The 27,217-nt window shown below is 44.1% G+C and overlaps 1 protein-coding gene across 3 annotated transcripts in view; it reads right to left on the reverse strand.

Moving 5' to 3' along the window:
- SFMBT2 (Scm like with four mbt domains 2) overlaps positions 1 to 27,217 on the reverse strand; it is a 916,952-nt gene that overhangs the window by 529,710 nt on the left and 360,025 nt on the right. For 2 of the 3 annotated variants that reach the window (XM_086918957.1, XM_086918956.1), the window contains exon 5: positions 4,121 to 4,186. The exons of the other annotated variant lie outside the window; for it this stretch is intronic. In XM_086918957.1, coding sequence (XP_086775083.1) covers positions 4,121 to 4,186 — 66 coding nt within the window. The remainder of the gene's footprint in view (positions 1 to 4,120; positions 4,187 to 27,217) is intronic. 3 annotated transcript variants of the gene reach the window in all.

Raw genomic sequence — 27,217 nt, forward strand, 5'->3', positions numbered from 1 at the left:
TGTGTTATGCATCACTTTAACACACTCAGCCAAACTCCAACTGTCATTCTCTCTCTCAAATTCACTGCCTTTCCCACTCTTACTCTTCATAGTTTGTGTAGTTAATATTTACAAGACTAGTCATAACTCAATAAATTAGTATATTCCAATATTGCAAATTCAACGACTGCACCGTTAGATGGCATTCACCAAATTCCACCGAAACATTATAAAATGCGTTAATTTCGTCGATCTTCCACACAACATGGTACATTGCAAATTTAATAATCATTTGAGTTACACCGAATAAATTTGTATCTTTACATTTTAAATTTTTTTAACTTGATTGTTTAGACATGCTTTCCCAACATTTCATACTTTCCTCGCTTGCCAACATTGAAAAAGTCCTGTTACTAGGTTCCTCTTAAAAGTTGACAAAAGGTACAAAATCAAGTTTAACACTTCATTTCCAACCAGTAGCATCATGTTGAATCCTGGGGTTTGTGGTTCTGCATTTAACATTGAAAGTAGGAGATCAAATGTTCTAGTATTGAACGTGCTATTGTCTAAAATGTTGGTGATGGCTGAAGATGTCACTTATGACAATATATACTTCATAGCTCGACATATTGTCAGGAGGAAAGTTTTGTATCATGCTTTTCCCCTAAACAAACACACAGTACCAACAGTTTCCACGGTTATCTGAAAAGTGTAAGCAACAAATATTTGCATGTGTCCTTTTACGGATGGTAACTTATGAGAAAAGATTCTGGTGAACCAGCCATTTTGCCAATCAGTGACAGAATAACAATCCTGCAAATCATAAAATAGAATGCAAATTCTCTAAATTTGCCCACATCGTAACAATAAATAAAATCATAACACATGCTTTTTAACCATGCATTTTTCATCCAAGCAATCACAGATGGCAAAAAGAAAATGAAACTGAGTATGATTTGCAAATATTTTTAAACCTCAAAAAGCAAATACATTTATAAGCTCATACTTTTTTGCTCCGGCCTTCTATACCAAAGAAAAACAAAAATGAATTGGGTAGAATACGTGCATTCATTTCGGTAGTGGTAAGTGGTTGGCGCTGGATTTCAGTCCATCTGTTTTTGTGCACTGTGCAGTTCCACACTGGGACCAACCTTAGTCAAATCAGACTGGATCATGTTCCAGTAGATATGGTCTAGTATGCAATTCTAGGTGGCATCCTCTCTGAATGGAAACATAAACAACTGTTTCCGGTTTTGGCCTTGATGACCCTCATCAGCGATATGCTGCCTGAGACCTAATGCACATTAACCAATGTATGGTTCTACTCGTAGCACTTTGGGGACTTAATTGATCAATACAAACAAGCATTGGCAATACCAATGGGTCCCGCCTAAGCAAAAGCTATTGGCTTTGCAATGTGTTTTAGCTATTTTGTACACCAGAGCTGCTGCTGTTCAGCATGGGCAAAAGTTAATTGCGTAGAGTGTCATATAGTGAAGTGAAGTGGAGTGGACTGATGTGAAGTTAAGTGGCATGGAGTGGTGTAGAGGGAGTTGTGTACAGTGAAATAGAGTGTAGTAGAGTAGAGTAGAGTGTCATATAATGGAGTGGCACAGAGTGTTATGGAGGGAGCAGATAGTCATTGAGTGGAGTTGAGTGGTATAGAGTGAAGTAGTGTGTTGTGGCGTGGAGCAGCATAGAGAGAGTACAGTGTACAGTAGAGTACAGTTCCATGGAGTACAACATCGTAGACTAGAGTGGCATAGAGTGGACTGATTGTCGTAAAGTTGATTGGCATAGAGTGGAGTCGAGTGTCACAGAATAGAGTGGCAAAAAGTGTTATTGAGGGAGTAGAGTGGAGAGGAGTATAGTGGAGGTTTATAAAGTGTCGTTGAGTGGAGGGTTATAAAGTGTGGAGGGGTATAGAGTGGAGTGGCGTAGAGAGGAGTGTCGTGGAACGGAGTGCCGTAGAATGGAGTGTTGTGGAATGGAGTGGCGTGGAATCGAGTGGCGTGGAGTGGCATAGAGTAGACTGTAGTATAATGGAGTGGAATAGAGTACTGAAGAGTACTGTAGAGTGGAGGTGCATAGAGTATCGTGGAGTGAAGTGAATTAGTGTGTCAGAGTACAGTGGAGTAAAGTGGAATACATTGGAGAGGCATAGAGTGAAGTAGAGTGTCGTAAAGTGGCATAGAGTAGAGTGTTGTATACTGGAGTGGCATAGAGTGTTGTACAGTGGAGGGGAGTAGAGTGGAGTGAAGTAGCGTAGAGTGGAGTAAAGTGTTGTGGAGTGGCATAGAGTAGATTGGAATAAAGTGTCAGATTAGAATGTTTAAGAGTGGAGTGTTGTAGAGTGTTGTGTAGCAAAGCATTAGGCACTGAGTGGATGGGTGCAGAGTTGAAGAGACAGATCGGAGGGGAGTGAGTGGTTGAAGTGAGTGTCACAGCAGCATACAGTAAAATGGTGTAGAGTTTAATGTTTTAGCATGGAGTGGTGTGTTGTAGAGTGTCTTAGAATGGAGTGCCGATGAGTGAAATGGCATGTCGTGGAGTAGAGTGGAGAGCCGGGTCGTAGAGTGGATTGGCATGTCATGATGTAAAGTGGAGTGGCATGTCAGAGTGGAGTAGCATGGCATGGAGTGGTGTATCACAGTGTGGAGTGGCGGTGTGGTGGTGTTGCATGTCAGAGTGGAGTGGCATATAATGGAGTGGCAAATCACCGAGTGGAGTAGATAGCTGTAGAATGGAGTGGCATGTTGTACAGTTGAGTAGAGTGGGGTGGTGTAGTGTGGAGAATGCATGGTGTGGCAGCGAACTGCCATTTCAAACAACACATATTGTTTCCACCACACCTCAGAATTGCACAAGAAAATGTGCTTTGTTGGTCTTTCCTAATTCTAATATATTCTAAAATATCTGTACATCTAATTTAGAGGCTTTAAAATGTTCTTGTGTGCTAGAAAAAAAGCCTTTTTTGTAACTGCAAGATTGTCACATAAATCCTCTCACTTCGAAGTCAGACAAAGAAAAGTAAACACCAAGCTCCCTCCGAAGTAAGAGCCTGACATTTGGCCTCTGTCTTTGAATTCACAGCAAATGTGGCAAGATAAAAACAAGATTTAAAAGGATGGATAAAGAAAGCGAGGAATACCAGAAATAGGCTATCCTCCACAGGAGGAATTGGAAAGCCTAAGGCAAATAAAGCCAGCAAAAGGAAAGCAAGCAACTGTGAGTTAAGAAATACAAAGCCAATAGTAAGCAATGGACGGGATGTATTCCCAAGCAAGTTTTCAGAATATCCACAAGAAGTCTTTGGCAAACCAGACAGCTTTGATCTAAAAAGTAAGTGGTTGGATGATTTAATTCATCTCAGCTACTGGTAATTGTGCAGGACCCAGAGAAATTATATGAGGCTGAGATTTATTCAAGCATTCCTCTGTCACTAACATCATTCCTCAGTAGGATGTTTCTTACATAGCTAGCATTTGAACTGTGCTAACAGCAGTCTCCTGCAGATTTGTTGACCTTTACAGTTTAGTAGCAACATCGGAGGGACATGCCACCCTTAGAACTGAAAGCAATTTCTTAAATGTTTTGGTATTATAATGTGTAGCTATAATCTGAATATGGTTATTATTGGAATGACATAAAAGACATAGAATTGCATAAAGTACTGTTTCATAATATTGCACCCTAAAACAAATAGAACTTTCTGTTTCCTGAGATATCCAAGCAGTCACTTTCTCCCTGTCAGAGTGAAAGTAGCTCTCCATAGTGTATAATTGCACTTTGGCTTCCATAGATTACAACTCATCCCATCTCAGGTGTGAGTGACTCATACAGGTGTGGTTCTTTCTCTACATTCTGGTACTTATGATGTCAGAATTATAATTGTAAAGGTATTCTATAAAATAACTGGATGATGTTTTTACACATTACACAGAGCAGCTTGAGATCTTAATGATATCTGGCTCACCTGAGATATTTTACTGATATTATAATGCTCACCATCCATGCCCGTGCTCTGTCTGCTAGCATGCCCCTTCATCATCCTTTTATAGACATAAAATTTTGAAATGGCTGTGCATCAAACAGGTTGTGGTAGTGTTAGTGGAGGGCTTTCCTATTTTGTGATACTCACCAATTGCTGATGTCTTTGAAACATGGGAACGCTGGAGATGCTGGAACACAATCGCACCTACAGCGGCTACAAAAACAAAAAATACCCAACTTACAATTTTTTTCATGGACCTGAGTGGTCACTATTGACAAAGGGCAAGATGGTGTCTACAAATATCTACTACTCTCTGAGAAGGACCAATCAGTCTGGTAGTGATGCTAGCATGTACTGCGTATTACAGGATCCCTATTTTAAGTGAGGACATTTAGATATTTTTTTGGGCCCTTGAACTGCAACCATGCAGGTCTCTTAACCGATACCCTCGAGAGGCCACTTTCTGTTGTACTAGATTGAACTGAAACCTTGAATAAGACTTTCAGGAACAGAAATGTACTAAAGAAACAATGAGTGGAACTGTAAGCACCTGCTGTCTATGTATTTAAATATATATATTTAAAAAACATAAATTAAAAATGTAAGGAGCAAAAACTACCAGTACAGTGGAGGTGCACTTGTATCTGTGGAGGTCACTGCACATGAAAAAGATGTATGGCATCCGCAGGACCACGCTGCATCCTATAACCCTGTCAAAATTGCAATATATATATAACTAAACATTCAATAACGGGCATCTGTCTGCAACTTGTATTTACAGTTGCAACCACAACATTGAACACTTTTTGCTTAAATGGATTAAAACATGTCTGTCAAATAAAACATGATTAAACATTGAGCTTGACTGTCTAAATTGCATTTTTTTTGTATTGTGGTTTGTTTACATTTCCACACCAACTCCCTCATTGTAACACTGCAAGTATTCTTTTTAGACCTTGCCTACAGACAGCTTTAGTGGTCTGGAGAGGGCTCATGTCATTACACACAACACTCACCAAGCCACACATAGCACACAACATTCATTCCGATAAACAGGGATGGATAAAGGGGCTTTAGATCATCCCCTTTCAGCCATTGGCTATTGTGGTTCAGCTGTCTGTACCATACACATATTTTATTCCCCCACAGTCCCTATTCGACACACTCTATTTGCTCACCCCTATCCCCACTCATTTATATTATTGTATTGTTATATGACATATCAATTGACACAGGCCCTCAGCAACACACCACCCAAAACTTCAGAAAACCTCGACCAGGCCATCGCGAATTTCAGAGTCGCTCTGCTGAAATCAACAAAAACCAACAAAACCTCAAAACAAGCCAGCTGGTACACCCCAGAGCTCAGAACCACCAAGCGTAACTGCTACCGACACGAGAAGCGATGGTGCATAACCAAGGACCCTTCCAACAAAGCTGCTGACAAAGCAGCCCTCAGCAACTACCACCTGCACCTCAAGGAAGCCAAGAGAACAGCCAACACCGACTGCATCTACTTAGCAACCAACCACACGAAGGAACTCTTCAAAATTGTCAAGGAATTCTCAAACCCTACAGCAACTGAGAACACCATCCACCTATCTACAACAACTTCGACAATCAACCCACCGTTCAACCTCGACAACCTCAACCAGCCAACACCATCCAAACAATAACCACCTGGTTTCTGTTCATCACTCAGACCACACCACCACAGCAATCATGTCATCCACCCACTCAAGGGTACCCACCAACCCCTGCCCACACCATCTCTTCAACTTCAGAACCAATCCTATCAGCATGGAACTCACTAGCATCCTCAACATCTCCATCTCAACAGCAACCTTCCCGGACAGATGGAAACATGCAAATGTTAGACCCCTCCTAAAGAAAACCTCTGCCAACCCAATCCTCCCTGCTCCCCTACCCAGCCAAAGTACCCTGAGAAAGCCATCAACTAACAGCTCATCGAACAACTGGAAGAAAAGAACCTAATTGATGCCTCACAATCAGGATTCTATGCCAACCACAGCACTGAGACTGTGCCTATTGCCACCACAGACGACATCAGAAATCTCCTCAACTGCTGACAACTGTGGCCCTGATCCTCCACAACCTGTGTGCTGCGTTAGACACAGTCTCACACCACACTCTCATCAACAGACTCCACAAGGCTGGCATACAGCAAAATGCTCTCAACTGGATTGCCTCAATCCTCTCAGGGCACACACCGAGCATCCAACTACCACCCTTTACCTCTGCACCCGAAGACATCCTATTCAGCGTACCCCAAGGATCATTCCTCAGCCCCATCTTGTTCAATATCTACATGGGCCCCCTAGCAGACACCGTCAGATCTCACAAACTCAACATTGTCTCCAACGCAGGCAACACCAAACTAATCCTTTCACTCATCGAGGCCCCCTCCAAAGCCAAATTCACCTTCCACAATGCCATGACCAACGTAGTCAAATGGATGAGAGCCAATTGCTTAAAACTCAACTCTGACAAAACAGACGTACTGATCATCAGGAAGACCACCCCCATATGGGACCACAGCTGATGGCCAGCAGAGCTCAAATGAACACCCACACTGACGGACCATGCACTCAACCTCGGCGGCATCTTCGACAACCGACTGATCATGAAACGACAAGTCAAAGCAGTTGCCTCCTCCTGATTCCACGCCCTTCACTTCCTACGCACAATCTTCAGATGGATCCCAATTAACACCAGAAAGACAGTCCCTCAGGCCTTCATCACCAGCTGCCTCGACTATGGCAACACTCTCTATGCCAGAATTTCCGCCCAGCTCCTCATTAACTAAAGTTCCTGTGCAGCTTGAAGAGTCTTCACCTTTCTTTGCAAAGGCAAAGCAAGATTCCAAAACCCTATGCAAGCTAATAACTCATTTTTTATTTCTTCTCTATTATTTTCCAAATGATGGAATCTAATCTTCGTTTAGTCTTCTCCAGTTAATTACGGGTTTGGTCACCAGCAAACACAGATGATTCAGACTGATGGAAGAACGCATTAGCCAATGAGTAGGTGTGTCAACAGAGAGCTTGAGCTGTCTGGCGCTAAAGATGGGCCGCAAAAGGATTTCAGCATTTGCAATCTATCAGCTGGACTGTAATTATCCACTCTCTTTGTATGTATTGTACCTCTTCTGAACCCGCAGCTTCTATAGCCACTTCATTCAGATGGCAGAACAGGGAAGGGCTTGGCCTCATGCAAAATAGAGGCCCTCTAAGTTCCCATATTTGCCATTAACTTTGGCACTGACCACAGCAGCATCTCCAGAGGCACAGGTACATCATGCAGCGCCTGGGGTGCTTTTGGCCTTAGCTTGCCCTTTCAGCTCCTTGGGCATGAATAGCTAGCTTCCGCATTGGGCCTCAAATGGCTACCATAGACGAGGAGCAACAGCTAAAGCCTGTTCTCCAAGTCTAATACACTAACCCATTCATCTCACCCGCACACCCTTTCACTCAATCTTTCATCAGTCATCCACTCATACTCACTCAGCCACTCATTAGAACTCACGCAACCATTCACTTAGCCACCCTCTCTCCATCTTATCCAACTAGTTGTTCACCCATTCAGTAATTAACTTAGTCATTCATCCACTATTGTTAGTCCCTCCAGGACTGATGCGACCCACAGGAAAACAACCAAAATGGCAGCCTGGGCAGAATGAAATGCCAAGAAGTGTAGAGACAGCTTGCTGGCAAAACAATTCAGGCAAATATTGGTAGAGCAGGTAAATGCCTTATATAATCGATCAGTGTAAAAACCATAACTCTGGCTTATAACTAAAATGCAAGCCAGACCTATTGGCATTCCTGGTGCTTGCTTGTTTGCCTAGAACTGTTTTAGCACTGCTAAAAGAAAACGGTTAGTCGAAAAATAAAAACAGCTTCTGACAGGAACTACCTATCTCCATCCCATGGTCTTCCTCTGTCAAAGGCATGTATTCCATGCTTGGTATTGACAGTCCAGCATCTGTTTGTTGTAACTGTGACCCACGACCCCTTTTTATGCACATAATGCTTGCCATCTAGCAACAGCAACTGGTGCATCACCTTCCAGTCTAGATGCAGTTGTGTAACGGTAGACCTATTTAGAGGGTTCTCACTGGAGGTGCTAACTAAGGGTTGGTCACATGAGATCTTGCTTGGAGAAAATAGCGGTCTTGTAGTAGTAGTTCCTGTTTCTAAATAAAGTTGTCTGTTATCCACTTGTTGCTATAGGTGATGCCCGGAAGTTGAGACAATATAGAGAAGCCTTTTTAAAGGTTTTTATTTCATGTTTTGGAACTCCTTGTAGGTCCACATAAAGCAAAAACATACAAATATAAAAAACATAGGCAATGGATCTTAAAACAAAGCCCTACCCACAATTTAAGACATCAAAGAATAACAAATCGGAAGGCTGAAGATTCACATTAGAATGTTCAATACACTTTTTAAAAAGATTTAAAGAAGCTAAAATTTTGGAAGCAGAACATATCATTAGGAGAATAATTTAACAATTGGAGAGCCTCTGCCTTCGTTTGTAGGCAAAACATCAAAAAAAGAGCTCTCAGCAACTTTCTTCGATATGACAATAGGGCTGGACAAACCAATAAGACACGATTCCGATCCTGGCTTCCAATTTGACATAGATTACAAACATTAGAAATACCATACAATTTAGAAGTTAAAACATTTAATGGAAGCATGGTTAACCTTAGCAAAGTGCAGAAACACCTAACCCCATGCGATAAATTCCATGCCAAATATGTTTGCAGGCTTTGTATAATAGCAGATTTAACTAAAAGGTCATATCTCATTCTTTGGCTACACAAATCGGTATCCAAATGTCGACTTAATTTGACAGAAACATGTTTTAAGCATGCTTTTAGTTGTTTTGGCAATAAAGAAAATATCACAATTTGATCGAACTCCAGTTGTTCTAGCGCATAGTTCATTTTTTTTTACATAGAGGTTTCTCTTCAATCAAAAATCTCCTTACACATTAAGTGCCTTAGGGAAAATATGTTGCTTCGTTTCAAACAAGAAGCCCATTGTATCACTCCTACCAAACCTTGTACAAAAGAACTTTTGATCCCAAACTCTAGTCTTAGAGCGGCAGTTGTCGCCTTGGTATTGCACGAGGGCAGATGCCTTAGAATTTGACCTTGGGTTTTATCCAAAAAAGGCCCAGGCTGCCACATCTATTAGCTTCACCATAAGTTGCGACTATATATCAATCAATCAGACAATTTATATAGCGCGCTACTCACCCGGAAGGGTCTCAAGGCGCTGGGAGGGAGGGGTCCGTTACTGCTCGAAATGCCAGGTCTTGAGTTGCTTCCTGAAGGAGAGGTGGTCGTGGGTCAGCCGTAGGTGGATGGGGAGGGAGTTCCATGTCTTGGCCACCAGGTAGGAGAAGGATCTTCCTCCGGTGGTAGCTCTGCGAATGCGTGGTACTGTGGCGAGGGTGAGGCTGGTCGAACGCAGCTGGCGGGTGGGCGTGTAGAAAGTGAGGCGGTTGTTGAGGTACTTGGGGCCCAGGTCGTGGAGAGCCTTGTGTGCGTGGGTGGGGAGTCTGAACGTGATCCTTTTGCTGACGGGGAGCCAGTGCAGGTCTCTCAGGTGGCCGGAGATGTGGTTGTGGCGAGGGATGTTCAGGATGAGTCGTGTGGAGGCGTTCTGTATGCACTGGAGTCTTTTCTGTAGTTTGGCAGTGGTTCCTGCGTAGAGGGTGTTCCCGTAGTCCAGTCGGCTGGTGACGAGTGCCTGGGTGACCGTCTTCCTGGTTTCGGTGGGGATCCATCGGAAGATCTTGCGGAGCATGCGCAGGGTGTTGAAGCAGGATGACGAGACGGCGTTGACTTGTCTGGTCATCGAGAGGGAGGAGTCCAGGATGAAGTCCAGGTTACGTGCGTGGTCTGTTGGCTTGGGGGTGGTGCCCAGGGCAGAGGGCCACCAGGAGTCGTCCCAGGCGGAGGGAGATGATCCAAGGATGAGGACTTCTGTCTTGTCGGAGTTAAGTTTCAAGCGGCTGTTCTTCATCCACTCGGCGACGTCTTTCATTCCTTCGTTTAGGCTGGCTCTGGCAGTGGCGGGGTCGTTGGTGAGGGAGAGGATCATCTGGGTGTCGTCGGCGTAGGAGATGATGTTGAGGTTGTGTTGGCGTGCGATGGCTGCGAGGGGGCTCATGTAGATGTTGAAGAGGGTGGGGCTGAGTGAGGATCCTTGGGGTACGCCGCAGATGACTTCGGTGGCCTCGGATCTGAACGGGGGGAGGCGGACTCTCTGGGTTCTTCCGGTGAGGAATGAGATGATCCACTCCAGTGCCTTCTCTTGGATTCCGATGTTGCTGAGGCGCTGTATTAGGGTGCGGTGGCAGACAGTGTCGAACGCTGCAGAGAGGTCCAGGAGGATGAGGGCTGCTGTTTCCCCGTTGTCGAGCAGGGATCTGATGTCGTCGGTGGCTGCAATGAGGGCGGTCTCAGTGCTGTGGTTGGCTCGGAAACTGGACTGTGAGGGGTCGAGGGATTCATTTGTCTCGAGGAAGGCGGCGAGCTGTTTGTTGACGGACTTCTTGATGACTTTGGCAGGAAAAGGGAGAAGCGAGATGGGGCGGAAGTTCTTGAGGTCGGTGGGGTCTCTCGCTGTTGGTTTCTTCAGGAGGGCGCTGAGCTCGGCATGCTTCCAGCTCTCCGGGAAGGTGGCAGTGTTGAAGGAGATGTTGATGATGTCCCGGAGTTGGGGTGCGATGATGGAGTCGGCCTTGTTGAAGACGTGGTGGGGGCAGGGGTCGGTTGGGGATCCGGAGTGGATGGTGTTCATCGTGCGGGTGGTGTCTTCGGTGCTGACCGGGGTCCAGGCGCACAGGGTGGTGGTGGGGGGCGTTGGTTCGGTGGTGGGGTGCGTGGTTGGTGCACCAAAGCTGTTGTGTATGTCGGCGATCTTGCGGTGGAAGAAGGAGGAGAGTGAGTCGCAGAGGTCTTGCGAGGGAGTGATGTTGTTGTTTCCGGCGCTGGGGTTGGAGAGCTCTTTGACGATGCTGAAGAGTTCCTTGCTGTTGTGGGTGTTGTTGTCCAGTCGTTCTTTGAATGTTGTCCTTTTGGTGGTGCGGATCAGCTGGTGGTGTGTGCGGGTTGCGCTCTTGAGGGCAGTCATGTTTTCTGTAGTCTGGTCGTGGCGCCAGGCTTTTTCGAGGGTGCGGCAGTTTTTCTTGGATGTTTTGAGTTCGTCGGTGAACCATGAGGCTTTCTTGCTGCCTGGTCTGCTGGGAGGGTTCTTCAGTGATGCGAGGTCGTCGGCGCAGTTGGTGAGCCACTGAGTGAAGATGCGGGCTGCATTGTTGGGGTCCGTTGTGCTGGCGGGAGGGTTCTGGCTGAGGGAGGTGGTGAGCTGGTCGGCGGTGATCTTGCTCCAGCTCCTGCGGGGAACTTGTTGCGGGTGGTGTTGGGTCGTGGTTCTCCTGAAGCTGAAGTGGACGCAGCTGTGATCAGTCCAATGAAGTCCGGTGGAGTGGCTGAAGGAGATGTGCTTGCTGGAGGAGAAGATGGGGTCGAGTGTGTGGCCGGCGTAGTGGGTGGGGGTGTTCACCAGTTGCTTGAGTCCGAGGTTGGCGAGGTTGTCCAGCAGGGTGGTGGTGTTGCTGTCCTTGTTGTTCTCCAGGTGGAAGTTGAGGTCCGCTAGGAGGATGTAGTCGGAGGAGGTGAGGGCGTGCGGGCTGATGAAGTCTGCGATGGCTTCGCTAAATTGTGTGCGTGGTCCTGGGGGTCTGTAGATGAGGGTACCTCTGAGCGTGGTCTTGGGGTCGGTGTGTATCTGGAAATGGAGGTGCTCGGCGGCGGTGAAGGTGTCGTTGGAGTTGGTCGTAATGCGGATGGAGTTCTTTTGGACAATGGCGATGCCTCCTCCGGTCTGGTTGACGCGATCCCTCCGAGTGATCTTGTAGCCCTCAGGAATGGCTATGGCGATGTCGGGTGCTGAGGAGGCATTCATCCAGGTTTCCGTGAGGAAGGCGACGTCCGGTGATGTTGTGTCGAGGAGCTTCCAGAGTTCGACGGCGTGTCTGTGGATGGAGCGGGTGTTGAGCAGGATGCACTTGAGGTGGTTGTTGTTGGTGCCTGGCCTTTCGGTGCGGTGCAGGTCCGGAGGCAGGTGAACTTGCAGGCTTGGCAGGTGAAGGGTCCGTGGGAGCATTTCGGGGTGGCTCGGTAGCAGGCGGGATTCTGGTCGGGTTTGAGTGCGTTGAGGGTGGCGGCGTCGTAGGTCCATCGTGTGGGCTGGTATCGACGGGGGCCAGGGGTCCTGGCGCTTTGCGCAGTCCAGGCGCGGACGGGCGCAGACGCGCTTACCTTTGGCGCGCCTTCGGCGCACAATCGGCGCACCCGCTGCGCGTCCGCGCGGGCTCCATAAGAGGCGAAGTGGGAGGGAGGAGCAGCTGGGAGGCGGGAGCGGGGGGCCAATGGGGTAACAGAAGAGAAAGGGGGCGGGGCTGCGAGGGAGCAGCGGCGGGAAACGGGGGGGCAGACCAGGGGTGCGCTAGTAATGAAGGCACAAAAACGAATTACCAGGCAATAAGAAAGTACAAGAAACGTACAAGTATGAGGCACAACACTAAATACCAGGCAACAAGAAGTACAGTCACGAATCAGAACGAGGAGAACGAGCAGCAGCGCGGGGCACAGAGGCCAGGGGGGAGCCTAGTGATGCCGGGGCAGAGACGCGCTACAGCTGGGGAGCCGTGCGGCGTGGGGGGTGTCCTGGTGTCAAGAACCTCTCCTAAATGCAAACAAACAACCTTCCCAGAATTCAAAGTCAATGTTTTTGAACAATGATTTACAGGGGTAGCAGAACCAACTCAAAGAGAAGCTTTGCATTAGCACCTCAACCTGATAACTGCGCTCTACAAATGAGGGATGGAGGTTGGATAACAAATTGCCCTTTTTTCAGGGTAGTGAGAATTTTCAGTTTTACAACTGAGGGAGTCTGTGAATATTTCTCCAAATTCCGTTCACTAATTTGTCCTCATATCCAGCTGTAGACATTTGAGAGACCTTCAACTTTAAAGAGTGAGAGATAACAGTGCAAAAGAGACAGAAGTAAGAAAGGAGACAGGGGAAACACTTGGATAATGGCGGGATGAAATATAGGGTAATAGAAATGTATAGCTAGGGAATTAGGGAACAAGTGTTGGCCCAGGGAAACGTAGACTGAGTGATAGAAGCAAAACCGCAAGAAGGCAACAGGGAAATACACAAAATTAGTGGCTGACTGACAAGCACAATGTAAAAATAAAACCAAAACCCTTAAAGTCTTCCTTCTAACTACCACCACATTGTATCGCCTTTGAGGTATTTATCCCTTAGAAACAATTACCTACATACACTCAACAACAGCAAGCATTGGCAAAGCAAATAGGTCTAAGGGGTGCATGGGTGGTCTTTCAAGTGGCTTGGGAAGAACCACCTACACTTCCTAAGCTGCAACCCATCCACATCTTTAAGAATTGCCTGCTTATACAATAACAATTTTTCTACAGACGTGCTTCTGCCAACATAGCCCAAGCACTTTCCACAATACAAGCTTGCTTGTCAAAATAGAAGCGTGGTAGGTAGGTCAGCATGGTTTTTTGATTCTCTAAGTTAAACTCCCCTAAGCAGGTTTGTTTTTAAAGCTCCCATAGAGGGACAGCTATTATTTTAAACAAAAACATTCAAGCAGAAATAATAAATTTTGAAAGCGATCAGTCTGGGCGTTGGTCTTGGGTAACATGTACAATTAAACATAGACAGAGACCTATAACTTTTGTTAGTTTCTATGCGCCGGTCGAAGACAATTTTAGGATATATGAAGAGCTCTTTCAATCTGTATTGACTATTATAGGTGATGTGATAATTGGGGTGATTTTAATATTCTTATCAACCCAAAAATAGATTCTTCCATTCAGAAAAGAAGACAGCTAAAGCCTAAATCCTTAAAAATTGTGAAAAATTACGGAGTTGCCCTTGATTTGCACGATCCTTGGCGTATGAATTTTCTAGCTAAATCAGAATTTACGTGCTGGTCAGGCAGTTTTAGGTCCTCATCACGTATAGAGTTTTCTTTAGTCTCTAGAAATCTTTGTTTTAGCCAGCAGAGATTTCTCTATAATGGATTTTCGGATCATGCTATGTTAGCTCTAGAGATTCAGTTAGAAAACTCTGTGAAAATACCCAAGCGATGTGTGTTTAACAGACAATATTTGAGTGATGAAGTCTGGGTTAAAATTATGAAGGTTGAGATTAAAGAATTCCTTATTCGAAATAGTAAGTCTGCTCCGTTAAACATAGTTTGGGACTCACTTAAGGCCATTATCCGTGGAATAATCATCGGAAAGGTTGCAGCCAATCTAAAGGAAATTAGTGCTGAGAAGAGAAAGTTAGAGCAAAAGGTGCAAGCACTTAGCTCTATAATGTTATATAATCCATCTATAGCCAATCAGCATCAGCTTGATCAGGCCAAACGTGATCTTAGTGCTAATTATTATGCTCAGAGCGAAGCTTTCTTTCGGCAACAACATCAAAAGATATGAAGAAAGCAATTTCACTGGTAGATTTTTGGCCTTGCAGGCTAGGGAACATGCTGTTGAGAACCAAATAAAGCGTTAAAATGTCCTCTCACTGATTCAGTGACAGATGACCCGATTAAAGTAGGAGATATAATGCTTAAGCACTATGAATCTATCTATGGCCAGCATCAGAGAATAGATACCCTTTTGTTAGAAACTTTCTTACATAATAATGAACTACCTACACTTTCAGAAACAGAACAACAATCTACGGCTAGTTTATTTTCTATGGAGGAATTAGAGAGAGTTAATAAAGATCTGCCTAATGGCAAGGCCTGTGGCCCGGATGGGTTTCCATCGGAATTTTTTAAAGTCTTTTTTTGTGCATTTTCTGATTTTTTTCTTACATTAATAAATTCCATGCTAGAGGGAGGGACAATACCAGAATCTTTCAGACAGGGTAATGTAGTGAGTTTCTTGAAGAAGGGGAAAAATAGCGAAGATCCAAATTCTTATCGTCCGATAACATTGTTAAACTCAGATTACAAAATAGTAACTAAACTACTATCATTACGTTTTAATCCATGTACGGCAAAATTGATCCATCCAGATCAGAATGGTTTTATCGCGGATAGACAGTTAGCTACTAATACTCATTGTCTAATTGAGGCTTTGGATTACTTTGAGACACGGGGGATACCTGCTTTAGTTTTTTTATTAGATACTGAAAAGGCTTTCGACCTTGTGGTGTGGGAGACATTGTTTATTATTTTAGGTCACTTTGGGGTGTCTGTTTAAATTATATCCTTGATACGTAATTTGTATATCAATGCCAAAGCTAATGTAATCATCAGCACCTCAGTGGCTGGGTCAGTCTTAGTTAAACGAGGCACAAGACAAGGATGTCCTTTTTCACCAGTCCTTTTTGTTTTTTTCATTGAGCCTTTGGCAATAGCAATAATTGAGAGTCCAAGCTAAAGTATTTCAGCTTTTTGAGGACTTTGAGGCCTTAGGGGGATATCGTATTAATAAAAAGAAAACCAAAATACTACAATGCGGGCGCAGCTCTGGATTTACATTTTGATATTCTTTCTTGTACCAATACTAGACCACGAGATATCTGGGAGGTTTTTTTTTCGGGACCTATCAGTGATTTATATCATCTGAAATTTGATCTCCTTCTTCGAAAGGTTCAGGCATTGTTTTCACGCTGGATTTCTCTGCCATTATCTATTTTAGGCTGTGTGGCTTTAATCAAAATGTCTGTTCTTCCCTAGTTAATTTTTTTTTTTTTACCATATCATGTTCTGTGCCAGGCTCTTTTTTTACTCGAGTTGAATCCATGTTTACAGCCTTTATTTGGGCAAAGAAAACGCCTTGTATTGCACTTTGCACCTTATATGAAGATCTGGATCAGGGAGGGCTCGCCCTTCCAAATCTCAGGGATTATTACAACGCATATTTTGCACAGTATTTATCCAGATTTAAATTTCAACTACAAACAAAAAAACTATTTATAAATACTTTTATTGATCTAATGTGCAAAGAAATTCAGATACATGCTCCTCTGCAGATGTTTAAATTTCCCAAATTAGTTCGCTATAAGTCCCTACAGTGTTTTTTTTTTAAACGTCAGGCTCTGTTTAAAAGATATTTCATCCCCGTGATTAATTCAACAACCTTATTATCCAGCCTTCTGCCACTGGCTGGTGTTACACAATGTTTAGATTTTGCTGGTAATTGGGCTTCGGCAGGATTTTTGAAAGTCTCAGATTTTCTGAGAAATGGGAGATGGATCACCCTGGTGGTAATGTCTCAATTGATTACTAGGAACTTCATTCTACTAGGGTCATATCAAATTTTGCACAAATTCCTTGCTCAACTGGATATTACATAGTTGGACAAACAAAGTCAATGAGTTGTTAGTTGAAGTACCTGATAGAAAACCAGGGGTATGGAAGCGTCATCTTGCTCAAAGCAGGAAGGTGGATCTCAGTCAGAAGGCGACTAAAAAATGGCTGGATCAGGAAAATCAGGCCATGTCTTTGAATGTTTGGTCAGTGGTCAATAAATTTAATTTTAACACTTTACGAGGAGCAAATTGGCGGAGAATGCTATTTTTTAGTAAGTGGCTACTTTACCGAACACCTTTTTCTATCTCCAAAATGTATCCTAATCATTCTCCACATTGTTTTCGATGTATTCATCACTCTCCAGCTAACTGGTCACATGTCATGTTTCATTGTGCCAAGATCTCCAAATTTTGGGAAGAGATTTTCCGCTATCTTGAGATCAAATGTGGTATCAAGATGGTAGTGAACGAGAAATTAATTTTGTTCGGTTTTGATCCTGATCTTTCTTTGCCTGACCAGATGGCTAAATTGTTATATATTGCTATGGCAGTGGCTAGATCGCTTTAGTTACAACAATGGCGTGCGGAGCAGATTTCTTCTATCTATGAGTGGATACAAAAGATGAAAAGGGTTAAAAGCAGTGATCGGATCTTCTTTTTACGAGTGGGAGGTATTAGAAAATTTAATAAGAACTCGGGTGCATTTTTTTATTAAAATCAAGAGGAATCATTGTTGTTACTTGATGTAGTAGTTTTAAAGCTCTACTGCACATTATATGCTTATATTGTGATTTTAATTAATTCCCTGCTTTTGGATTGCTTGGTGTATGGTACATGTCTTATTTATCAGGCTTATGTAAATGTTTTCTATGCTAAGAGAGTTTTAAAAGTGTCGATTGGCTGTATATTATTTATAATTTTTTATTGCTATTAAGGACTTCAATAAAAAAAATTTTTTAAAAGATGCAGTGAGTGGCGACACTTTTAGCTTTTTCTTGCTCATTATGTCTTAAAATCTCAAACCAGACTCCATTTGAGCACTCTAAATTAGCCTGTTTGCCTTTGGTCCACATTCAGTGTGTCATTATCTTTAGTATAACTTGTGAAAGCCTAAATTCAGCTAAACAATGACTTTGCTATCAGATAAGGAGACACTTGTCTGCTACAAGCTATGCAATGTCACATTTTCAAGGTTTGACAGTGGAGATCATTTCATCATACTAGCCTAGACAAGTTATGTCTCTGATTAGTGGAAAGTACTGCATAGTAGGCTAGAAGTCAGTGGCCAACCCTAAATAAGGCCCTGAGTTAACCAATTCATTTGAGATGACTTCACACTAGGTTATCACGAAATGGTCTCCCAGACTGATGTAACATCTACTCCTATGACAAGAGTTGATACAGAGATGAGAAGAGCTGAGCCCATCTGATCGTGTGTGATCCTTCTGAATGAACACTCTCCTCCGGCTGAAATCTTTTAACCACAGCTGTTCTGCTGTGAATTGGAATGTACTGCTCTGGCCCCCCCAAGAAACTCTAGAGGCAAGTTAGCTACTACATGCTTTTTAACAACAAGGGAACAGAGGAGGACGATATTTAAAGGGGTCCAGTGTACATGTCCTAAAGTTGAGCTAGCAGCAGAGTACAAAGTTCCCCAGTGATGGTGTGAATGTGTGGAGATAAGGGATGGTATAGTCTATACTGTGTTTGTAACAATAGGAGAGTGAGGGAAATTAACATATAGCTATGTGTGGTAGGAACTCCTGGTCCCCGTAGTTAAGTTATAATAACAAAGAAGGAGTGCCTCCTTGAACAATGAGGAAAACAGTAATTTACTTTTCCAACACTGTGTGTTAACAAGAGCACTGAGTGCCCCAACACCGTTACCAGGACAGTACTAATCCTGTTAAGAAGACCCCTCACTCACCAACCTGGTTGGTGACATGCTTCATCATCGGGGTCCCACCCCGTAGGCCGAATGCCTACAGGGTGTGCTACGACACCTGATTACAGTGGAGCGGGATATTGTTTATTATATGTGCTAACTATGCATTAGTGAGGGTGTATTAAAAAGGGCCAGTACTACTCCGTTCAAGACTTTATTCTTGAGCGTCTGAACCCTAATAAAAACAAATGTGGCACCTTTGCCCAACTAGGAGGGCTTTGGTGTCTAAAGAAGTGTTATATTAAAAGCCGTTTTAAAAATAGCCAAGTGTGCTTTGTGAAGTGAAATAATAAAGTAAACTAGGTCTACATGTTTCAACCAAACAAAAATTCTATGGTTTTCGTCAGGACCGTGTGTATTACAAGGGGCGGTACGTACACGCTAAGGTGCGGCCTACCCTCAGGTAATTTGCAGACCGCAAATAATGGTCTGGATGTGAAAAGGTGTATTTAATCCTGAATTCAGGAAAAAACCTGTAGAGATGGAAAGAAAAAAGGAAACGGGGTTGGGATTACGTACTGGGGAGGATTACACGGGGATACAAACAACATTCACATTTTTTGTGACATCACCCCACGACAGGGGTGGCTGACTATATTAGATATCATATAGGTAGTGAAAGTCTAAATTCAGCTTAGTTGTAAGGTTGCGCTTTGTGCTAGTGCCTGAATCTGCATTCAGCATATCCAGGTCGCTGTGACATAACGAGATCGATTGGTCATGGGGTTAATCATTGGTAAAGTGCTCATGTGATCAGCAGTTTCTACAAAGCATCTATGCAGAGATCGTGATTGTTCAGTTCTAAGTTATTAGGGTAGTGCAAATAGGATGAATTACTTATCTACACGGGTGATATAAATAACCACACATTGCTCAATGTATACTGCTTACACTCAAAGCGGTATCTCTCGCTTCGTGGCTTCGTGTCAACCGAGACGGCGATTCTCCGTCATCTACATAGTTAAAAAACGAGATTTGAGAATGAATACAAAGGGGTCTTCACAGACCGTGTGCGTGCGCGGGAGGGTTCATACCGCTCGGAATTGGTATGTACCGCGTCGCACCCTTTAGTCACAGATCCGTACTTACTTCAGTAACGTTTGTTGCAAGCTTGTAAACCTACTCGGTTTCCGCATGCGAAGCCTTCGTGTGTTATCGGCGTTTCAGTAATGCCGGTAGAAGTAAGATTCAGTGCTTCCTGGTTGGGGCGGGGCTGCATGCATCCTCGCAGTCTGGACCAATCGGGCACTGTTTGTGGGCGTGTGTCCATTTTCGCCAATAGCGAGCCTGCTGTGCTGTGACTCATGGCAAGTGGTTGCTATGGTAGCCTTGGCTTGCGTTCCAGACGTAGCCTGGGCGTTGCGTGTCGGGAGAATGCCTTCTTCCTCGGTTTAGTTTTGCTATACATTATCGAGTCTCGTTGTCCTGCATCACAGTTTTCTGGTACAAGAGAGCTCGGGCCCAAAGTTCATTCGTGCTATACACTCGATGTTTAGTACCGTTCCATGGTGAAATTTAGTCTCTATTAAGGCATCCATTTTAGCCCTAAGGGCACTTACAGATTTATTTAGATCCGGGCAAATGATGAGGTTTTGGTGGTTATCAACATCCTTGGTCATAGGGTATTATGTGAAAGCTCTGTTGATATCACATTACGGTGTGCCATGGAATGTTATCATTCAATCCAGCTTTATGCGTTGCCAGTCTGTACACCCACCTCTGTTCCTTTTCAAAGAGGCGTTGGTAAAAACATATATGAACTAAATACTCATTAAATATTTAGACAGTGAATATAACCTCTCACAGTCGGAGAAAAAGAGGGCCACGGGGTCCTGCTCTATTTAGGCGACCCTAGGGGAATTGCATAGGGCCTCGCAGCATGCTCCCGTGAGGCCAGCGCTAATAGGTTACTGGAACCTTGAATAAGGCGCTGGGACGGCGGAACACCTACCCCTCACGCTCGCGGCACCTGGTCAGGTCAAATACTTAATGAGTATTTAGTTCATATATGTTTTTTTCTGTGTAGCACTGTATTTAGGTCCTGACGAATCGCCTTTCGGCGAGAAACATGTTGACCACACCAGGGGGTTGAGTTAGAGTTCTATACATTGTTACGGTCTCTAGCTCCCCTCTCTCACCCCTTTTAACCAGGGAACCAGCCACGTTAATAAAATTCAGTGTGGACTGTTTTACCCTTTTTATTATCACTCACATTTACACTGACTACACTCCTTTTTCTCCTCACTCACACCCACCATCGGCAAGGAACTAAAGAACCCCGCTAAAAGAGTACCTGTAGGTACTCCGGCAGACATTGCAGCGCCGGTCTGTCGAGGGGCAGTGAGTCGATGATGACACTGGATACCCTCCAGTAAGGGTGTGTTTTCACACCTAATACTCTGGGTGTATGAGGCTCTCAAAGTTCCGACTAGGGAACCCTTCCAGTCACAGTATAGACTATACCATCCCTTATCTCCACACATTCACACCATCACTGGGGAACTTTGTACTCTGCTGCTAGCTACTACATGCTCTCATAGTGTAGTACATAGAAGTAGTTTTACAGTTGTAGGCGGCTAGAAACATTTCAATTATGTTAAAACCATTCATTTTAGTCTTGCTGCTAGCAATATGACTGTAGAAATAAAACACTTTTCAATGTATATAGCGCCTGTTCGTAGTGCAGTGTTTGAGTGTGCTACATTAGGTAATGGAAAGGGCTTTAAATTACCACTGCATTTGTGAACTCTTTACAGGGTCGTTAGTAACCCAGAAAGCACGGTCGCACACCAGCAGGTATTCTTAGTGGTTTTCGTGAGGCTACAATAACCAGGACTCCCCTGCTCAAAGTGATGGTGCACTGTACTCAGTCCAGGAAACCGTGGGAAGGGAAGCCAGACTTTGCAGACCTGGGCCAGGGTCCCAGTTTATGCAACAATGACCAACATGTGCTGCCTGGAAAAAAACAGCACGTGGGTCTGGAAGGTGCATTGGAAATTACTTTAGTTTAGCTGCACAACTGGCCTTCAAATGCGAGGGCTGCAGCTGAATGCTGGCATATGTGTACCCATCATAATGAGCATCTTAGCCTCTTACGCCATCCTGCTTGGTGAGGAATGAGCAATGCTAAAAGTGGATGAAATGTCCCCTGCCAGCATTGCAGGCACCTGTATACTTCTTTTCCTTGCAAGCCATAGGCAGGGGATTGCATGTATGCATTCTTTCTACCCTGGAAGGGGTGCAGGTGTAATTCAATGCATTCAATTTGATGCCAGGCTTTGAAAATGGAAATGTCATTGCTGATTCTGTACTTTACAGTAGCATGTTCTGAGAGCAGCAAATCCCGTCAACTTACACACATTGCTTTTGACAGTCTATGCAAGTCCGAGCAAAGGATGCCGCAGAGGCCTGCTATGCACAGAGAGTCAGCCAAGAAATATGACAAAAGCTGAACTCAAACCTTTTTACTTTACTCACAATTTTCTTTTGGAACCTGGATATATAGAGCCAGTAAAAGCAGCTATAGATTTGTAGGGCATTTTCTTCCACTGTAAATGTGCAGGTACATTATGTGAATTCAATCTAAAGTATACGCACATGTGCTAATTCACAAACTACATTTTCCATTAACTAAAAGCATTTGTAACTGAAACAAAATATCAGGGTGGTTATGCTCAGGTGCACGTCCCTGCACATCCCTCATACACAAAAAGATACGCACACTGTTGCCATCCTAATCACTGCAACAGACTTGCTATCCCAGAGTACTGTGAAATCCTGGGAGGTTAAACATCTAACAGAAATGTCTCCTGCCAGCATTGGAGGTCATGAGCTGGGGAGGTACAATGGAACTCCATCAAAGGACTAGAACTTTACCTCAATTAATAAACATTTCCAGGCCCCCTAATGCCCATACATAACGTCAGTGCCACTCACATAGGTAATGTGCATTTGAGCAAAATGACATGAAATGATGTGAGGTGTATTATCAATTTTTGGTAGTGCTTCACGTGGTTTTTCTAGGTGAGTTCAGGACAGACCTCGCAGAGAAAATTATTTGGGGTACCAGAGGGAAACAGGCTCGAGCAGAAAATATCAGATACGAAGAGAAAAGTGTAAATGTCTCTAGGGGAGACAATCTCTCCCCGAAAAAGTCTCCAGGTGTGTAAAAATAACACAAAATGATGAGAAATAAAAAATATATTTGCACATTTCGTATGGTGCACAATTCGGGAATTATGAAAGAGAATGCGTAAAGAGATTATGCTTTAGGTGTTTACAGCCGGGACTCGAGGCTTGCAGGGCACGTGTTCAAAGGGTAGGTATTACTCGCACCTAGGGGAGCAAAGTAGCTTTTATGACTAGTGTCTGATACCCAGTGCTCAATTTGAGCCGGTGGTTTCCAGCGCTTTGCACAGCAATTAATTGTCAGCGCCAGAGTTTGTGACAGTCTGCTACATGGTGGCACTGTCTATCTCATTTGGAGATAAACACAACAACAGTTGTTTATTAATTCAATTTAAATCGAAAATGGCTATTGCCTGAGCCTAAGTCATTCTTATAGGTTTGAGTCTGAATTGTCACACTTATAGAAGTGTGATGGTTGGTAGTTGTGTTGCCACTATTACTGGCAGCGATGGCAGGGGCAATGTGTGGTGCAAGCTGAAGGTGTCTCCTGATGAGGGCCCTGTCACTTATTATTAGTATTAATATTTTTTTTACAAATTAAGCACTGCTGATACGTAAATCCAAACAATTCCGAAGGAGTTCTATGATACCCCCCCCCCACAAAGACATAAGTAAATATATGTCCCGTATCCTATTTCATGGTTTGTAAAATTAAATGAAAATCACGTCACTTAGAAAATGCATTTCAATAGAAGGAAATCTCTTATAGAAAACGCCCATCTAAAATTATATTCCTGGGAACACTTCCTTGTACAAACGTACCTAATAATTAGCAACCTACCCAGCTTCAGAACGAAAACGTATGTAAGGGTGATGTGTGGGTTGGAATCTATAGAGTATTTCATAATATGAGAGGGTGCAGAAAGGAATGTGCTAAATTGCAGCTTTTGCATTTGATATCTAGCAGTCAGAAGACCACACTGCCTCAGCAGCTCATGGTGTGTGCCCCGAGACTGAAACTTCACACGAGCTCCAAACCCTAAAAAGGTAGCGTCCCTTGTCAGTGCTGTGCAGAGGTCTGTCTGGTCAAGGCCTTCTGGTGCTACCTCTCTGGCAGCACATCCAAGAAAAAGAGAACCCCTGTCAGAGTCTCTAAACTCTGGCTTACTGGGTTCACTGCAGTGAGTCACACTCATCCCCACCCAGGACTCTTCCTCTGGATCCCACACCCTAATATCAAGATCAGTACTTTCAGAGACCATCCGAATGGCAACCTTGGTTCTTACACTCTCAACATCTCATCCTGCCTGTGGTAGGCCACTTCCCAGGATGCAGTTCACATCTAAACTTAGTCTGGCCGGCAGAAGTATTTCTGCCCCCACTCTACCCACTGACCACGTTTTTCTTGTCACCTTAAACACTATGCATGGGGGATGTTAGTCCTCGGGATCCTCCCTCTTCAAAAACTGTTCATGGGCCATAACAACCTGCCTTTGATTCAAAGGCAAGTGCTGCCATCATCTCCCTCAAAGACACAACAGTCAATTTTAATGTCAGCTCTCTTGCTTTCTGCTTTGTTGTTCGCTCAGTCCAAAATGTGAGCTTCCAGCCAGCTCCGACGGGGACAAGCTGAAAGGAGGCACTCGGCTTCCAGGACTGGGTGATGTAGGGGACACTGGGCCCTGTCTATGGGCCGCCCCACTCGCACTTGGCCCTCTTCCAAAGAGAGGATCAGGTCCTTCCAGGGTTCCTCCCTTTCATACCTCTGACTTACAGGCCTTTTCAGCACAATGGGACAACCTGGTCTATTACCTAGGAGAAGAACAAGGTATGACTCACCAAAAGTTTATCATCTAGTGGCTTATTATGTAATACATTTTCACCGAGAATCCTACACTTAATGCTGCTAGCTGTGCCTCAAACAGCAACAAATTGCGTGTGAAGTATTTAAGAAGCACTAAAACAATATCACAATCGAGGAAACACAGAGGTAAGGTTTGACACAAACTTGGTCAAAAGAAGATACATGTACAGAGTATACAAAAGTAAAATACTCAATTCAAATAAGGGCTCAGGATATATGCATTTTAGAAAACAATCTAAAAACGCACCAATTAGAAATAATGGAAAGGTTAATGCAACTGTTGGGCTATGTGTATTACTAAAAGGAGGCACTGCATGCCAAACTTGCACCTAAAATAAAGACACGATTAACAGAACCTTGTCTTTGCCCCACGCAGGCTGAGAATCCTGGGCAGGGTAAGTCGAATGCTCACAAACATCAAGGAACTTTTTTTGGGAACCCCAATCCACAGATCCCAAGGGAAGACATACTTTTCTAATTCTTTTTTTACAGTGGAACAGCCAAAGTACTAGTCCCAACATTGACCGATGTTGCATATGTTCTTTGTGGTGAACATCAGGGAACAGACAGAAGTGGAAGACAGACTCACCACTCTCTTTATCCAGGGCCCTACTACCACTTATCTGATTTTTAGACTAGCTCATGAAGGGCATTTAGGGCAGGGCATGACCACCAGGAGAGTAAAAGAAGAATTTTGGTGGCCAAGAATGGATGACCAGATCAAAAAGTGGGTGGAAGGTGGTAGTCTTTGCACGGAGAGTGAAAAAAGATTGAGACTGGGCAGCCAGAGGGCCATGGGTCAGATTTGTGATCCGGGGGAAGCCTGGAGTACTATTTATTTGGACTTCACAGGCCCTTTATCTGAACTGCGTTATGCCGCGGTTATTGTCGATCTTCATTCCAGATGGCTGATTGTTACATTTATGAGAGATATTATGACCAAATATATTTTATGAGGAGGATTTGGCCCATACGTTGCTAACTGATAATGGGATACTGTTGATTTCCGGTGAAATGCGATGTTTTCTGGAGAAGTGTGGGGTCAAACATTCTTGAACCTCTCTTTATAAACCCATGGGCAATAGAATGGTGGAGAGGGCCAACAGGTTTGTAAAAGGGACAATTCAACTTGCATTATCAAATGGACAGTCTCCCAAGCATCCTGTGGAATAGATGCTGTGGGCATATCGCACCACCATTCAATGTCACCCACAAATGTCCTTTTCAACTCATGAGAGGGCATTTGCCAGGTTCCAGGTTGGTCACTGCTTGGTTGAAGGATTGGATACTTTGTGGAGTTGAGCAAGCACATGGGGATGTCACCAAATTCAAGATTTGTGACTGGGTCAAAGTGAGATCTGGTAGGGTGAAAAGTGGATTAAGCAAATTTAAAGGACCTTTTTGTAGGGAGAAGGTAGGAAGGTATTTTGTGGTCATTGAAGGTGGTGAAAGGTGGAATGTGCATAGAGTGGCTCTGTATCAGAGAGGTGGGATATGTGCAAATCAAGGAAGTGATGATGAAGGTTGTTTGGGAGCCATGTTCATGCCGAATAATAAGTGCTCCTCCAATGCGGGCTCTAGGGACCTCAACACTGTACTGGATCATTTGTTGGATAGATGGGGTTTGTGTCCTGAGAAATGGGCTGGGCCCATGGTAAGGGGTGATGTGGGTGTTGGAATCTGTAGGCCACCCTCTTATTCGCAACATTATGTTAGAATGTAAATGCCTCCAGCTGGGGGTTGATATGTATATTTTTATGTTCTTCCATACTTTAGTTTAGGCTGCTTTAGCTTTATTTCTTTTGTGTTTTATTGCAAAGGGAAAGGATGTGTTATGATGTAATCTTACCTGTGTGTTCTCATTGAGAAAGTAAGGTTGACGGCACTCAACGCAAGTCAGTTGCTGCTGGCTTCTTGAGGTGGTCGGACGCCAGTTTGTTTGTTCCCAGTAAACTCTTACTTCTAACTCCTTGGGACTCCTAAGTTTATTGTGCGTCTCCTCATAACACAAATATGGTGAAGTTGAAACAAGGGTGACTCAGTCTTGACAAAATGCCATACGATCACACTATGCAGCCCTCCGTCCCTGATAAGCTGGCGGAGTACAAGCTAGACACTCATTCCACCAAGTTCACGGAAATATTGCATGCAATACTCGAAATAAAAGGCACCCTTGAGACAAAGATTGACATAGTGGTGATTAACATCGCACTGCTCAGAGAAGAATACAAAAAATTAAAAGTGTGTGTGCATGGACAGGAGCAAACAATTCAAGAAATGGTCCTGGCTGTCACATATCTCCAACGCACTATCAAGGAACAACATTAGGAAGCTGCATGCCTGGGTGGAGGATGCTGAAAACCACTCACGATGTAACAATATCTGCATAACAGGACTGCTGGAGGAAACTGAGGGCCCCAGCCCAGAACTGTGCTTGGAAAACTGGTTGATCACCAAGGTATATGCAGGCCACACTACTTCGCTCCTCTCGGTAGAGGGAGCCCATAGATTTCTGCTTGGGCCTCTTCAGGCCAATGGTGGTGCACATACTGAAATACAGGAACCGAGACGTGCCCTGCAGTGCATGAGGAAACATGGCCCATGGCGCATAGGAGGGAGCACTGTACAGATATTTGCCAACTATACAACGGAAACCCAGAATCAATGGAGATCCTATTTGTCAAAAGGAAGCCATGTCAACTGGAAATAACGTATGCCCTGCTCTTACTGGCCTGGCTGCACATTGTACATGATAACAAGGCACACTTCTATGACACCCCACAGGAGGTGGTCTGGTACTGTCTAGAAACAGAGAAGATGCCTTCGACAAACAGCGTCCGCAATCAAGCCAAGACAACAGACTATGAAAGCCCCATTCAACCCTCAACGGACTACAGA

Source organism: Lissotriton vulgaris, chromosome 1_1 (assembly GCF_964263255.1).
Source record: "Lissotriton vulgaris chromosome 1_1, aLisVul1.2, whole genome shotgun sequence".
NCBI classification, from domain to species: Eukaryota; Metazoa; Chordata; class Amphibia; order Caudata; family Salamandridae; genus Lissotriton; species Lissotriton vulgaris.